At 46.1% G+C, this 15,709-nt stretch overlaps 1 protein-coding gene across 5 annotated transcripts in view; it reads right to left on the bottom strand.

The window, feature by feature from the left end:
- neo1a (neogenin 1a) overlaps nucleotides 1-15,709 on the bottom strand; it is a 217,661-nt gene that overhangs the window by 141,524 nt on the left and 60,428 nt on the right. For all 5 annotated transcript variants that reach the window (XM_068015647.1, XM_068015645.1, XM_068015648.1 and 2 more), the window contains exon 2: nucleotides 14,990-15,307. In XM_068015647.1, coding sequence (XP_067871748.1) covers nucleotides 14,990-15,307 — 318 coding nt within the window. The remainder of the gene's footprint in view (nucleotides 1-14,989; nucleotides 15,308-15,709) is intronic.

Raw genomic sequence — 15,709 nt, forward strand, 5'->3', positions numbered from 1 at the left:
ATGCAGCTTCTTCAGAACTCACTGATGTAAAGAGGGAAGACATACCTCGTACAAACACTTGCTCTACCCACACTTCCCGCTATCAGTACCACATGACAACAATTGGAAGAGGCTGTGCTTCCAGTTTTCACTGTGATAACACTTTCAACACACATGGTAGTTTATCTCAGAGGAATGTCTGTTTCTGCACACAACAGCAGGCTCTTTAATAGAGTAACATAACCTAAAGCCTGGCTACCCGATCCGAACCAGACAAGACCCGACTACTTGCCGGGTTCGTGTCGGGTCGAAATTCCGAGTTTGGCATTCGGGCTCGGGTCGGGTCGGGCTGGACTCTGCTTCCGGGAAGTCACAGTATCAGGCTTACCCATGATTCCCCACAACTCCAGCTGCAGGAATAGCCTGCTGCCGGAACAGATGAACGATATTCGTGTCGGGTCGGTTCAGGTGCGAGAAAATAGTAAAGGACTCAGGCCCGGGTTGGCTGTGGTTGGGTCGGGCCCCAGTCAGGTTTTATTTTATACCCAAGCCAGGCTATAACATGGTCCAAAGTTCATCACTAAAAAGAGGCAGAAACGGAGCAGGGGGAGAGACATGGGTTAGAAATGGTGATCCAAGGTGCAGACAAACAGGAGGCTTCTGAAAGTGGGGGAAGATGTGGCAAGACTTTGGGACAGCTTCGAAATGCAGAGACGAAAGCAATGATACAGCACAGCAAGAAAAGAATGAATCAGGCAAGAGTGTTAGAATGGAGTGTGTATGATGGGACAGTGTTAGAGTGGAGAGAGTATGCGAAAGGACAGTGTTAGAGTGGGCAGTGTGCGAAATGACAGTATTAGAGTGGGCAGTGTGCGAAATGACAGTATTAGAGTGGAGAGAATGTGCGAAAGGACAGTGTTAGAGTGGAGAGAGTGTGCGAAAGGACAGTGTTAGAGTGGAGAGAGTGTGCGAAAGGACAGTGTTAGAGTGGAGAGAGTATGCAAAAGGACAGTGTTAGAGTGGAGAGAGTGTGCGAAAGGACAGTGTTAGTGGAGAGAGTGTGCGAAAGGACAGTGTTAGAGTGGGCAGTGTGTGAAAGGACAGTGTTAGAGTGGAGAGAGTGTGCGAAAGGACAGTGTTAGAGTGGAGAGAGTGTGCGAAAGGACAGTGTTAGAGTGGAGAGAGTGTGCGAAAGGATAGTGTTAGAGTGGAGAGAGTGTGCGAAAGGACAGTGTTAGAGTGGAGAGAGTGTGCGAAAGGACAGTGTTAGAGTGGAGAGAGTGTGCGAAAGGACAGTGTTAGAGTGGAGAGAGTGTGCGAAAGGACAGTGTTAGAGTGGGCAGTGTGCGATGGGACAGTGTTAGAGTGGGCAGTGTGCGAAATGACAGTATTAGAGTGGGCAGTGTGCGAAATGACAGTATTAGAGTGGAGAGAATGTGCGAAAGGACAGTGTTAGAGTGGGCAGTGTGCGAAAGGACAGTGTTAGAGTGGAGAGAGTGTGCGAAAGGACAGTGTTAGAGTGGAGAGAGTATGCAAAAGGACAGTGTTAGAGTGGAGAGAGTGTGCGAAAGGACAGTGTTAGTGGAGAGAGTGTGCGAAAGGACAGTGTTAGAGTGGGCAGTGTGTGAAAGGACAGTGTTAGAGTGGAGAGAGTGTGCGAAAGGACAGTGTTAGAGTGGAGAGAGTGTGCGAAAGGACAGTGTTAGAGTGGAGAGAGTGTGCGAAAGGACAGTGTTAGAGTGGAGAGAGTGTGCGAAAGGACAGTGTTAGAGTGGAGAGAGTGTGCGAAAGGACAGTGTTAGAGTGGAGAGAGTGTGCGAAAGGACAGTGTTAGAGTGGAGAGAGTGTGCGAAAGGACAGTGTTAGAGTGGAGAGAGTGTGCGAAAGGACAGTGTTAGAGTGGGCAGTGTGCGATGGGACAGTGTTAGAGTGGGCAGTGTGCAAAAGGACAGTGTTAGAGTGCAGAGAGTGTGCGAAAGGACAGTGTTAGAGTGGAGAGAGCGTGCGAAAGGACAGTGTTAGAGTGGAGAGAGTGTGCGAAAGGACAGTGTTAGAGTGGAGAGAGTGTGCGATGGGACAGTGTTAGAGTGGAGAGAGTGTGCGATGGGACTGTGTTAGAGTGGGCAGTGTGCGAAAGGACAGTGTTAGAGTGGAGAGAGCGTGCGATGGGACAGTGTTAGAGTGGAGAGAGTGTGCGATGGGACTGTGTTAGAGTGGGCAGTGTGCGAAAGGACAGTGTTAGAGTGGAGAGAGTGTGCGAAAGGACAGTGTTAGAGTGGAGAGAGTGTGCGATGGGACAGTGTTAGAGTGGAGAGAGTGTGCGGTGGGACTGTGTTGGAGTGGGCAGTGTGCGAAAGGACAGTGTTAGAGTGGAGAGAGCGTGCGATGGGACAGTGTTAGAGTGGAGAGAGTGTGCGATGGGACTGTGTTAGAGTGGAGAGAGTGTGCGAAAGGACAGTGTTAGAGTGGAGAGAGTGTGCGAAAGGACAGTGTTAGAGTGGAGAGAGTGTGCGATGGGACAGTGTTAGAGTGGAGAGAGTGTGCGGTGGGACTGTGTTGGAGTGGGCAGTGTGCGAAAGGACAGTGTTAGAGTGGAGAGAGCGTGCGATGGGACAGTGTTAGAGTGGAGAGAGTGTGCGATGGGACTGTGTTAGAGTGGAGAGAGTGTGCGAAAGGACAGTGTTAGAGTGGAGAGAGTGTGCGAAAGGACAGTGTTAGAGTGGAGAGTGTGCGAAAAGACAGTGTTAGAGTGGGCAGTGTGCGAAAGGACAGTGTTAGAGTGGAGAGAGTGTGCGAAAGGACAGTGTTAGAGTGGAGAGAGTGTGCGAAAGGACAGTGTTAGAGTGGAGAGAGTGTGCGAAAGGACAGTGTTAGAGTGGAGAGAGTGTGCGAAAGGACAGTGTTAGAGTGGAGAGAGTGTGCGAAAGGACAGTGTTAGAGTGGAGAGAGTGTGCGAAAGGACAGTGTTAGAGTGGAGAGAGTGTGCGAAAGGACAGTGTTAGAGTGGAGAGAGTGTGCGAAAGGACAGTGTTAGAGTGGAGAGAGTGTGCGAAAGGACAGTGTTAGAGTGAAGAGAGTGTGCGAAAGGACAGTGTTAGAGTGGAGAGAGTGTGCGAAAGGACAGTGTTAGAGTGGGCAGTGTGCGATGGGACAGTGTTAGAGTGGGCAGTGTGCAAAAGGACAGTGTTAGAGTGGAGAGAGTGTGCGATGGGACAGTGTTAGAGTGGGCAGTGTGCGAAAGGACAGTGTTAGAGTGGAGACAGTGTGTGAAAGGACAGTGTTAGAGTGCAGAGAGTGTGCGAAAGGACAGTGTTAGAGTGGAGAGAGCGTGCGAAAGGACAGTGTTAGAGTGGAGAGAGTGTGCGAAAGGACAGTGTTAGAGTGGAGAGAGTGTGCGATGGGACAGTGTTAGAGTGGAGAGAGTGTGCGATGGGACTGTGTTAGAGTGGGCAGTGTGCGAAAGGACAGTGTTAGAGTGGAGAGAGCGTGCGATGGGACAGTGTTAGAGTGGAGAGAGTGTGCGATGGGACTGTGTTAGAGTGGGCAGTGTGCGAAAGGACAGTGTTAGAGTGGAGAGAGTGTGCGAAAGGACAGTGTTAGAGTGGAGAGAGTGTGCGATGGGACAGTGTTAGAGTGGAGAGAGTGTGCGGTGGGACTGTGTTGGAGTGGGCAGTGTGCGAAAGGACAGTGTTAGAGTGGAGAGAGCGTGCGATGGGACAGTGTTAGAGTGGAGAGAGTGTGCGATGGGGCTGTGTTATAGTGGAGAGAGTGTGCGAAAGGACAGTGTTAGAGTGGAGAGAGTGTGCGAAAGGACAGTGTTAGAGTGGAGAGAGTGTGCGAAAAGACAGTGTTAGAGTGGGCAGTGTGCGAAAGGACAGTGTTAGAGTGGAGAGAGCGTGCGATGGGACAGTGTTAGAGTGGAGAGAGCGTGCGATGGGACTGTGTTAGAGTGGGCAGTGTGCGAAAGGACAGTGTTAGAGTGGAGAGAGTGTGCGAAAGGACAGTGTTAGAGTGGAGAGAGTGTGCGAAAAGACAGTGTTAGAGTGGGCAGTGTGCGATGGGACAGTGTTAGAGTGGGCAGTGTGCGAAAGGACAGTGTTAGAGTGGAGAGAGTGTGCGAAAGGACAGTGTTAGAGTGGGCAGTGTGCGATGGGACAGTGTTAGAGTGGGCAGTGTGCGAAAGGACAGTGCTAGAGTGGACATGTTGCAATGGGACAGTGTTAGAGTGGATAGTGTGCGATGGGACAGTGTTAGAATGGACAGTGTGCGATGGGACAGTGTTAGAATGGACAGTGTGCGATGGGACGGTGTTAGAGTGGGCAGTGTGAGATGGGACAGTGTTAGAGTGGGCAGTGTGTGATGGGACGGTGTTAGAGTGGAGAGAGTGTGTGATGGGACAGTGTTAGAGTGGAGAGAGTGGAGAGAGTGTGCGATGGGACAGTGTTAAGAGTGGAGAGAGTGTGTGATGGGACAGTGTTAGAGTGGAGAGAGTGTGCGATGGGACAGTGTTAGAGTGGGCAGTGTGCGAAAGGACAGTGTTAGAGTGGAGAGAGTGTGCGATGGGACAGTGTTAGAGTGGAGAGAGTGTGCGAAAGGACAGTGTTAGAGTGGGCAGTGTGCGAAAGGACAGTGTTAGAGTGGAGAGAGTGTGCGAAAGGACAGTGTTAGAGTGGACATGTTGCAATGGGACAGTGTTAGAGTGGAGAGAGTGTGTGATGGGACGGTGTTCGAGTGGTGAGCGTGTGTGATGGGACGGTGTTAAGAGTGGAGAGAGTGTGCAATGGGACAGTGTTAGAGTGAAGAGAGTGTGTGATGGGACGGTGTTAGAGTGGAGAGTGTGCAATGGGACAGTGTTAGAGTGAAGAGAGTGTGTGATGGGACGGTGTTAGAGTGGAGAGAGTGTGTGATGGGACGGTGTTAGAGTGGAGAGTGTGCGATGGGACAGTGTTAAGAGTGGAGAGAGTGTGTGATGGGACGGTGTTAGAGTGGAGAGAGAGTGAGATGGGACAGTGTTAGAATGGAGAGTGTGCGCGATGGGACAGTGTTAGAGTGGATAGTGTGAGTTGGGACAGTGTCAGAGTAGAGAGAGTGTGCAAGGGGACAGTGTTAGAGTGGATAGTGTGAGATGGGACAGTGTTAGAGTGGAGAGTGTGCGATGGGACAGTCGGTTGGGAAGGTTGCTAAGCTACAGCAAAGCTCAGGAGGAACCTGGATTAATATCACATTTAACCTGATTTTGTCTTGCCTTGCACCATCATCACTTTTGTCATTTAATCACTCCTATCATCAACCTTTCACAGACCTTCTGTTTTGTTTTTGGATTTGCATAAAAACTGTTCATGTTTAACATCCTCCAATTCTGATGAAAGATCACTGAAATTTTTACAGTTTCGCTCTACACAGATGCTGCCTGACTTGCTGAGTATTTCCAGCATTTTTTGTTTTTATTTCAAATTTCCAACATCATATTGCATTTGTTTTGTCCAATTTAATGCCTGCTGCTCTTAATTCACCACTTAATCTGCTTGGCCAGTGTCAGTTTGTAACTCTCCGGATTTTGCCGTTAGTATTGGACAGCCGAAAATGTTCTTTGCAGAATCTGCAAAAGCAGACCATTTAAACTCAAAATTGCGGGTATTCTCGGGTAAATCTGGGAATGGAAAACAAACTGTTTCGGAAACAAACAAAGGGCATTCAGGTTTGGGATTGCAGAATCTGTAACTGTGCTGCTGGGTGGTTTTCACAGTTACCATACGACCATATGAATTAGGAGATGTAGGCCATTCAGCCCATCGAAGCTGCTCCACCATTTAATAAGATCATGGCTGATCTGTTTGTGTCTCGAATTCCACATTCCCATCTACCCCCAATAACCTTTGATTCTCTTATCTAACAAGAATCTATCTACCTCCACCTTCAAAATATTCAATGACCCCGCCTCCACCACCTTCTGAGGCAGAGAGTTCCAAAGTCACACAACCCTCAGAGAACAAAGTTCTCCTCGTCTCTGTCCTAAAAGGGCGACCCCTAATTTTAAAGCAGTGCCTCCGAGTTCTGGACTCCCCCACAAGAATCATAGAAATCATAGAAAGTTTAAAGCACAGAAGGAGGCTACGTGGCCCATCGTGACTGAACTGGCCGAAAAATGATCGACCAATTCTAATCCCACCTTCCAACATTTATTCCGTAGCCCTGCAGATTTCTTGAGGTGCATATCCAGACTCCTTCTGAATGAGTTCAGGGTTTCTGCCTCAACTACCAAGAGGAAACATCCTTTCCACATTCACCTTGTCAAGATCGTTCAGGATCTTATAAACTTCAATCAAGTCTCCGCTCACTCTTCGAAACTCCAGTGAAAACAAGCCCAGTCTGTCCAACCTTTCCTTATAAGACAACCTGCTCATTCTAGGTATCAATCTAGTAAATCTCCTCTGAACCACCTCCATCGCATTTACATCCTTCCTTAAATAGGAGACCAAATCTGCACACAGTATTCAAGATGTGGTCTCACCAATGCCCTGTATAACTGAAGCATAACATCCTTACTTTTATTTTCAATTCCTGTCATAATAAAGGATAGCATTCCATTAGCCTTCTTTCTGCCTTGCTGTACCTGCATACTAACTTATTGTGACTCATGCACTAGAACACCTAGATCTCTCTGCACTTCGGAATTCTGTTGTCGTTTACCGTTTAAGTAATACGCTGCACACACACATTCACACCACTCAGCACACACACACAAATACACACACACAATCAATCACACTCACGCTGTGCAGTCATGGACTTGCTAATGGCTATGATCCAATTCAGTTTGCACTTCAGCAGTAAAGACACTAATTCCATAATTCAGCCACAGTAACAGACTGTAAGGACAGGAGTGGTTCATAATTGCACTATTAAGAATGCTACTGACATGCAGCAAGGTTAGTCAGGGCTCGACAGCTCTCGATAATCACTGGGAGAATTTATTATTCAAATGGGAGAACTGAGCTCCTGCATTAGCAATGTGTGACTGAACCATTCAAAACACAAGACCCCAAATTCAATTCTCTGCCTATGCTGAACTAGCTGATCTGACCCTGGGTGACATTACAATCAGCAACACTACAATTTCCATCAGTGCCCAGCCCGGGAAAGCAACGTCCATCATTGCCCAGTGAGCAATGAGTGTGAGAGATGCTGGATAAAGGTCAAAATCGGGTATAGCCGTGATGCCCCCTTGATAAAATAACATATTGGTGACAGTCAGTGAAATCCCAATGGTCAAAGTGTTTGAATATCTTGGAAAAAATACTCGTTTACCTCCCAAAATGTAATGCTCCGATTTGACTTGTGGGACGGCACAGTGGCCCAGTGGTTAGCACTGCAGCCTCACAGCTCTAGCAACCCGGGTTCGATTCTGGGTACTGCCTGTGCGGAGTTTGCAAGTTCTCCCTGTGACCGCGTGGGTTTCCTCCGGGTGCTCCGGTTTCCTCCCACATGCCAAAGACTTGCGGGTTGATAGGTAAATTAGCCATTGTAAAAATTGCCCCTAGTGTAGGTAGGTGGTAGGAGAATTGAAGGAAGGTGGGGATGTGAGAGGGAAAATGGGATTAATATAAATGGGTGGTTGATGGTCAGCATGGACTCGTTGGGCCGAAGGGCCTGTTTCGGTGCTGTATCTCTCTATGACTCTATTACACAGCATATTTGAGAGGAAAATGAGAAGCGATAGTTGGCAGTGTGCATGGTGGGGAGGTTGTAGTCTGGTGCAGTGCATGTTGTAAATGAATAAACATCAGGTGACGGCCGGCAGCCTGACAGGCACTTTACAAGGCACTAATTCAATTCAACCATTCTGATGACATCACAAGCTGCAGCAACAGAGCCAGAGATTGAATTACAGGTTCTGCACAAACTCACGGCTATTTGTTCTTTCTAATTATACACATAGCTGCTCATTTCTTCATATCAAGTTAGCTTTTCATTCTTTTTTAAACAGTTCTGCAGTGGTATGTCCTCAGGACGATAGAGGTTAGAGCACAGGATGGAAACCTAAGATGTGGAAGCTATCACCTGTTACAAAATAGAATCTATTCTACTTCTCCCCCACCCATGGTTCCACTGGTAAGTGGACTGCCAGATTAGCTCGATATCAGGTGAAATTCATGGTCTCTAAGCGGGCTGAGGTAGGTGCTACAATTGCCCTTAGTGCCCCTGAGAAAGGGCAAAAAAAGGGAGAAATAAAACAGTCAAAGTTCCTGTTCCTCAGCACTATCCAGTGTTTCCCTTTGCAAAGTATATGTGTGTCAGTTATGTGTGGATGTGATGCCTGCACTGTCCAATAACCCAGCAAATCTGTTGGCCCAGGTTCACACATTTAGAATGGTCACAAGGATGACGTAACATGGGATACCCAGCACCAGTGAATCTGAATACACCTCCAACATTCCGGCCCCACACCTGTATCAGATCCACATTGAAGCAGGATAAAATCCCGTGAAGAACTGACCATTGTATATTCAGTCTATATCACACACACACAAGATGATCCTCACTCTCCCACTTGTACTTCAGCTACACTAGTCTAAATACAGGCACGTGTTTCATAACCGCACCTTCAGACACGAAGACAAAGCAGTTTTCGACTCTTGGGTCATAGGCCAGGTAACTTGACTTTATTCCACATTTCAGATGCTTACCTTTACTATTGGGAAGACCTGGTTAGGGCCCACAGTGCTGGTAAGCACCAAGGTTGGAATAGGCAGGAGCGAAATTCTGGTTAATTCAGGAAGTAGTGATGAGGTGACACCAAGCTTGGGTTTTAGACTAAAGTAAGGCAAGAATGAGAGAGGTTAGGAGACTCTGAGAAACAAAGAGTCCACTTAAATTGTGACAAATCACGCTGTAGTACAATTATAGGTTGTCTCCTAAATTTGGACAGCGTGGATGGACCATGTTCAGCTACAGGTAAAGTGCTCACTGGAGGTGACAACTGAGAATATCACATTGAAATGCAACACAAATTAAAAGTGTGATGTTTCTTATAATTAGTGCTAGTCATTCCCTAAGTACGTCTAGTGAAAAACCAGAAGCAGCAGTAAGCCATTCTTACATTTCAAAACGCCAGCAGTTTTTAAAAATTCATTCATGGGATGTGGGCATCGCTGACAAGGCCAGCATTTATCGCACATCCCTAAGTGCCCTTGAGAAGGTGGTGGTGAGCTGCCTTCTTGAACCACTGAGTCCATGTGAGGTAGGTACACCCACAGTGTTGTTTGGAGTTGGAGCTGCACCCGTCCAGGTAAGTAGACAGTATTCTATCACACTCCTGACTTGTGCCTTGCAGATGGTGGACAGGCTTTGGGGAGTCAGGAGGAAGAACAAGTTGGTGAGTTCCAGGAAGCACAAGTCTCACAGAGCCAGATGCAAAGTGACCATAAAACCATTACGATCAGCAGCTGGGAAACCCTACCACTGACCAGCTACTAGACTCATGGAGACCTGGCAGTCTCCCCTTTCACTGGTGCTGTAATACGAGGTCTCGTTCGGAAGCAAAAACAGCTTTAATATCAAGAAACATTCTGCTAACTGGTGAGTTTCCGAGTTCAGTAAAGAAAGACTTGCATGTATATAGAACCTTTCACAACCTCAGGACATCCCAAAGTGCTTTACAGCTAATGAAGTATTTGTAGAATGTAGTCACGACTACAATGTAGGAACCAGTACAACACAGCGTTACTGGGTTCTGAATATTCAGCACCAGCTCTTTGGTAACCAGGCAACTGAAAATCCTGTTCCCGTTCACACAGTGCAAGCAGGGCTGACAGTAATTAGATACTGCGGACACGTTGGCGGTGATAAGTAGTTGGCAGATGCTAATGGGTCAATGACTCTGACTCTGTGCTCAGAGTCATCACACGAGTCCACACAGTCAGCACCTGTAGCAGTAATTTCACAGATATTTTTCCAATCTTCTCTTTTCTTCCACTACCCAAGGCTCTTGTCGGTGTTCAGTTCTGCAGAAGCAGCCCACCGTCTGATACTTCAGCCAGACAGCCATTCCTCATTTATGAACCTGCACATTGACCATCAGTGGGCTACTCAAGAATGGAGGGCAGCACAGCTGACCATACGAACAACTGAAGGCCATTCAGCCCCTCGCGCATCTTCTGCCATTCAATCAGAACATAGTTTATCTGTATCTTAACTCAATTTACCTGCCTTGATTTCCCATGATAAACCCCTTGACTAAAGAAAATCTGTTAATCTCAGTTTAGAAATTTCCAATTGACCCCAAGCCTCAGCAGCTTTTTGGAATGAGAGTTCCAGATTTCCACTACCCTTTGTGTGAAGGAGTGCTTCTGATATTACCCCTGAACAGCCTGGCACTAATTTTAAGGTTATGGGCCCGTTGTTCTGGACTCTCCCCAAAGCACAGGAAATAGTTCCTGTATTCTTTAATTACCTGAAACACCTCACTTAGATAACCCCCTAATCTTCCATACTCAAGGGAATATAAACCTAGTCTATGCAAGCTGTCCTTGTAATTTTAATCCTTTTAGCCCCAGTATCATTCTGGAGATTGTATACTGCACCCACTCCAAGTCCAATATATCCTTCCTGAGAAGAACAGAATGCAGTTTCTCCAGATGGGGTCTAACCAGGGCTTTATATAACTGAACTCAATCCTGTCCACCTGTTGAGGAACTTTCCTGCAAAGGTCACTGGATTGTGATCAGGAGCAGGAACCCTGATTTTTTTTGCCTTCTAGCCCAGGGCTGCTGAGACTAATTGTAGCACCCCTAATGTTATCCAGCTGAGCTCAGCTAACTCTAGCAGAGACTGGGAATTGAACCTCTGACCTTCTGCTCCATATGGCTTCAAATCACACTCAGCACTGTCAGTTCTGGGTAAGATTTCATCACACCGAATCCGCTCAACACAAAAACATCTGCGACATTTTTCTCAATAAAATGTGCCAAAAATTGTGGAACCATTCCTACGCTACACAATCTGAGAAATACAAACCAACCTCAGCACACTGATGATTCAGTGCAGTACTGAGAGAGTACCACATTGTAGGAGATGCCTTCCTTTGCTTGATACGTTAAACCAAGGGCCCAACTGTCTGTTCCGGTAGTTGAGTTATATATTAAAACATTCCCACAGTCCTAGTTAAAGAGGATCAGAGAATTTTCCTGGGGGCCTGGCCAACACCAAGTAAAACAAATCAACTGTACTTATCTCATTTCTACTTGTAGGATCTTTCTGTGCATAAAATAGTTGCATGTTTGTCCACATAGCATTGACTCCACTTTATGGCAATGTGCTTTGAGACATGCTGACTGATGTCATAAAGTGCTGTCTAAATGCACGTGCTTATTTAGAGACATGTTTCAGGTGCAGTCCTTATGTTACTGGTTTTCAAACACCAATGGACAGTATTCTACTATACTCACAGTGTAACTAGAGACATCTAATTGTAACATTAAGGCACTGCAATTATTTATCAAATCAATTAGAATCAGGTACAGTCTGCTCGTGATAATTCAATCATTTTTTTTTACACTGAAAGGATTGAATTCATTAATAATTTGAATAAAGCAACAGAAATAACAGAGAGACACTTGCATTTATATAGCATCTTTCATGACCTCAGGGCTTCCCAAAGCATTTTACAGCCAATAAAGTACTTTGGAAATGTAGTCACTGTTGTAATGTAGGAAACACAGCAGCTAATTAGAGCACAGCAAGCTTCCACAAGCAGAAATATGATACTAACCAGGATCTGTTGTAATGATGTTGGTTCAGGGATAAATACTGGTTGGACAACAAGAAACACTGACTTACTGTTCTTCGAAAAGTACCACCTTTACTTCCACCTGAGAGGAGAGAGGGGGTTAACACAATCAAAAAGACAGCATCTCCAACAGTGCGACACTCCCTCAATACTGCATTGGAATGTCAGCCTAGATAATGCGCTCAAGTCTCTGGAGTGGAACTTCAACCTTCTGACTCAGAGGCAAGAGTGCTACCAACTGAACCGCAGCTGACACGGGAAATTAATGTTTAAAATAAATTTTGAATTATCAGAAAATTTGAATGAAACATTTGTGAGAAGTAGATATTTCAAACACTTACTACAACAGATGGAACAATAGTTCTTGGCTGAGTTTAATAAAACACCGTTAGCCTACTGCTTTTTCTTATAGTGTGTGGCTAGCGGGCTGGGTTAAGGCATTTTCTGGTGTGGCCCTAAGCCACATGAACCAGAGGGTTTCAACGTTCGACTGGCAGCCTGTTTGCTCAGTCAGGCTAGAGTGAGCTACCTCAGCCTGGGTAGTAATTTTGGAGCAACCCCTAGGCTAGCGCTATTGGGGTGAGGTCACGGAGCGTGACTGGCACCCATCAACACTTAATACAACAAGAGCCGGCCTCTTCAGCGCAGGAGGAAAGGGAAAAGAAAGTGAAGTGAAATCATAGGCTGTTGGGTTGAGTGCACAGGACTAATAATGGCTTCACCATTAGGAATTGCCATACAGGAATTGGTACAATCCTGAAAACATGAAAATGATGGACATATGCTAATTATTACATTCAGCACGATGACTTCTACAATGACACGCCTGCAACACTGTATAATTTATAACAGACTAATAACATGTACAATTTCAAATTCCATCAGAATTTTGCAGTTCCCCTGTGTATGACAGGAGGAAAGACTGAACTCAACATGCTGATCAGTAACATGCCAGACATAGTGTGAAAATGAGTTCCGAAACACCATTTAAATTAAATAGAAAAGTGAAAGAACAATTACTGAGAAAACTCTTTACCATCAATTCATTCAATTCAAACACTGCCTGATTTACAAAACCCAAACCAGGTCCTGATGGTTTCCAGAATAAAAGAAAATCCACATTTCTGAACAGTATGCAAATATTCACATTCAAGATGGATTCAGCCATCCGAAAAAATACACACAAGCTTCACAAGGACTGAATTTTACAACCAGGAATGACACTGCTGTCAGCTTGGTTTTCCTCGTTTATGACTACAATTTCCGCACAGTGCAGCTCTCGCATACCTCAGTTGGTCAATCTGCCGCCTAGCGTGAAAATGAACCGCACAAACCAGAAGGGCCAGATTAAATCCATTCTCTGTGCTGGCACAGCCAAGGCAGCAACTGAGGCATTACAACTAATCTCAGAAAGCCCAGGTTATGAAGGGGACAGAGTTCAACCGAAGTTCCTGCTCTTGATCATCATCCAACATGTGCGTGGACAGGAATTCAGTTTACTTATGATGCTTCAACATCATTGAAGAACCTTCAGACACTCACTGTCCAGCTTTAAACTTCCGCACACTTAGACAAGCTATTGGAGGGAAAGCAGCACTCAAGGAACCGTCCCCCAGTGAGAGTCAACACCTTCAGGAACTGTCCCCCAGTGAGAGTCAGCACCTTCAGGAACTGTATCCCAGTGAGAGTCAGCACCTTCAGGAACTGTCCCCCAGTGAGAGTCAGCACCTTCAGGAACTGTCCCCCAGTGAGAGTCAGCACCTTCAGGAACTGTCCCCCAGTGAGAGTCAGCACCTTCAGGAACTGTCCCCCAGTGAGAGTCAGCACCTTCAGGAACTGTCCCCCAGTGAGAGTCAGCACCTTCAGGAACTGTCCCCCAGTGATAGTCAGCACCTTCAGGAACTGTCCCCCAGTGCAAGGGTTGAGGTGGTGGTGTAGTGGTAATGTAATTAAGCTAATAATCCAGAGGCCCTGGCTAATGCCCTGGGGGCATGAGTTAAAATCCCACCATGGAGTTTAAATTCAATTAATTAATAAAACTATGAAATTGAAAGCTAGTCTCAGTAATGGCGCCATGAAACCATGGGTGATTGTTGTAAAAACACATCTGGTTCACTGATGTCCTTTAGGGAAGGAAATCTGCCATCCTTACCCAGTCTTTCCTACATGTGACTCCAGATCCACAGCAATCTGGTTGACTCTCAACTGCCCTCTGAAATGGCCCAGCAAGCCACTCAATTGTCAAGGGCAATTAGGGATGCGCAACAAATGCTGGCCTTGCCAGCGACGTCCACATCCCATGAAAGAATAAAAAAACACTTAGCTTGCAACAATTGCTAACAGTAGGTCAAGGCAACTGCATGATGTGAGTGGCCATTACATACGAAATAGGAGCAGGAGTACACTGTAAGGTGACAGCTAAACTTTTAGATGCTCACAGGTCGCGTAACTATTGACAACATAGTGGTCACAGGATATCAGGAATCATCTGCCTGGCACTCTTGAAGCAGCTAAAAAGTAAGAGAAATACTGTGCAGTGAATGTCTTTGCTTTGTCTATGTTGAAAACCAAACCTTAAGCAAATCTGCCCTCCAAATATCCCAAGAAAGCTAGTTGTATAAACTGTGCTGGATCCCCATGTGTATGTGAACTGCTGAGCTCCAACAGCAGCCTGTGAGTGACCATCTCGATGTGTACATACTGTCTCTGGCCCAGTTTATTGTGCTCTGCACATTGCACCTTGCTTGAGATGGACAGGGGTCAGACAGGCATCCAACGCACACATAAACCCATCACCATGCTTAAGCATCTCCAAACTGAGCTATTGAGAAACCCACAGGAAGAGTTTCCATTTGTACACTCCCCATCCAGCGCCTCCACTCTCCACCCTGACCTCGAGATATTGCCCAGAGATACTCGGCACAGGTCAGCAAGAACTTATGGATCCAAATGTGCATAAAGTTACTGCCAGAGTTTTACCAGCAAAATCCATGCTGCTATGGGGAGGATCATTAAAATTGGCTGAAACAGAAGGGGTAATGCAATCATTATAAACAGTTCAGGAATGGGATTACAAAGCTGAATCTGCAGGTTAGCACATGGCAAAGGATCCAAATTGGGAAAGGTGGTCAAAATCTACAGGAAACGAATGCCTCATCTGATGTACAAATTGGAGAGTGACAGGAGCTGCTCCTGAGGATAACGCTCCACAACAGTACCCACCTGCTACTGTCATCTTGGCAGTCCTGCTCACAATGGTTCCCAGGCTATCAATAGTAGCGACACATTGATAAAATCCCTCATCAGGTTTGTGGTGTTTCGAATGTACCACACTCCGTATCAACAGTGAACCTTCTGGAAGCATCTGCCTACGTTCATCTGAAACCAGATTTAGGAATGTCCCATCTTTTCTCCATTCAATTTTGGCACTGGGTTCAGCGAACACTGAACAGTTCAGTATAACAGAGGTCCCTCGCATTGCTACTGTGTCTGCTGGCTCCACCGTGAAATAGAAAGGGGTGAATGTTCGAATAACAGATTCTGCAGAAAAAAGGAGAAGCAACATTCAATTAAAAGAACATTTTAACATTTCTGCAAAATAAGCACCTTATGTTTAAAAGAAAATTGTCCAACAGTGGAACAGCTCAGTGTGGAGAAATAATAGATTGTGACGAGCATTACCACACAATCCTCAACCAGCCAGGAAACCAGTCAAGGTAACAATTATCTCTGAACAAAGAAATAAGACAAAATCGCCACATTGCCCAATAGATGTATGCACTGCCCATTGTGGTACCGAGTGACTCAGAATAGAAAAGTCTCAGGAACTTTACACAGCAACCAAGTCTCTGCTGAGTTAACTGACCTCAGTTGGGACAGCAATAAATGCAGCATCATTCATTTCAGTATAAAGAGGGGTGGAAATCAACCAGAACTCTCACT

The sequence above is a fragment of the Heterodontus francisci genome, chromosome 35 (genome assembly GCF_036365525.1).
Source record: "Heterodontus francisci isolate sHetFra1 chromosome 35, sHetFra1.hap1, whole genome shotgun sequence".
NCBI lineage: Eukaryota > Metazoa > Chordata > Chondrichthyes > Heterodontiformes > Heterodontidae > Heterodontus > Heterodontus francisci.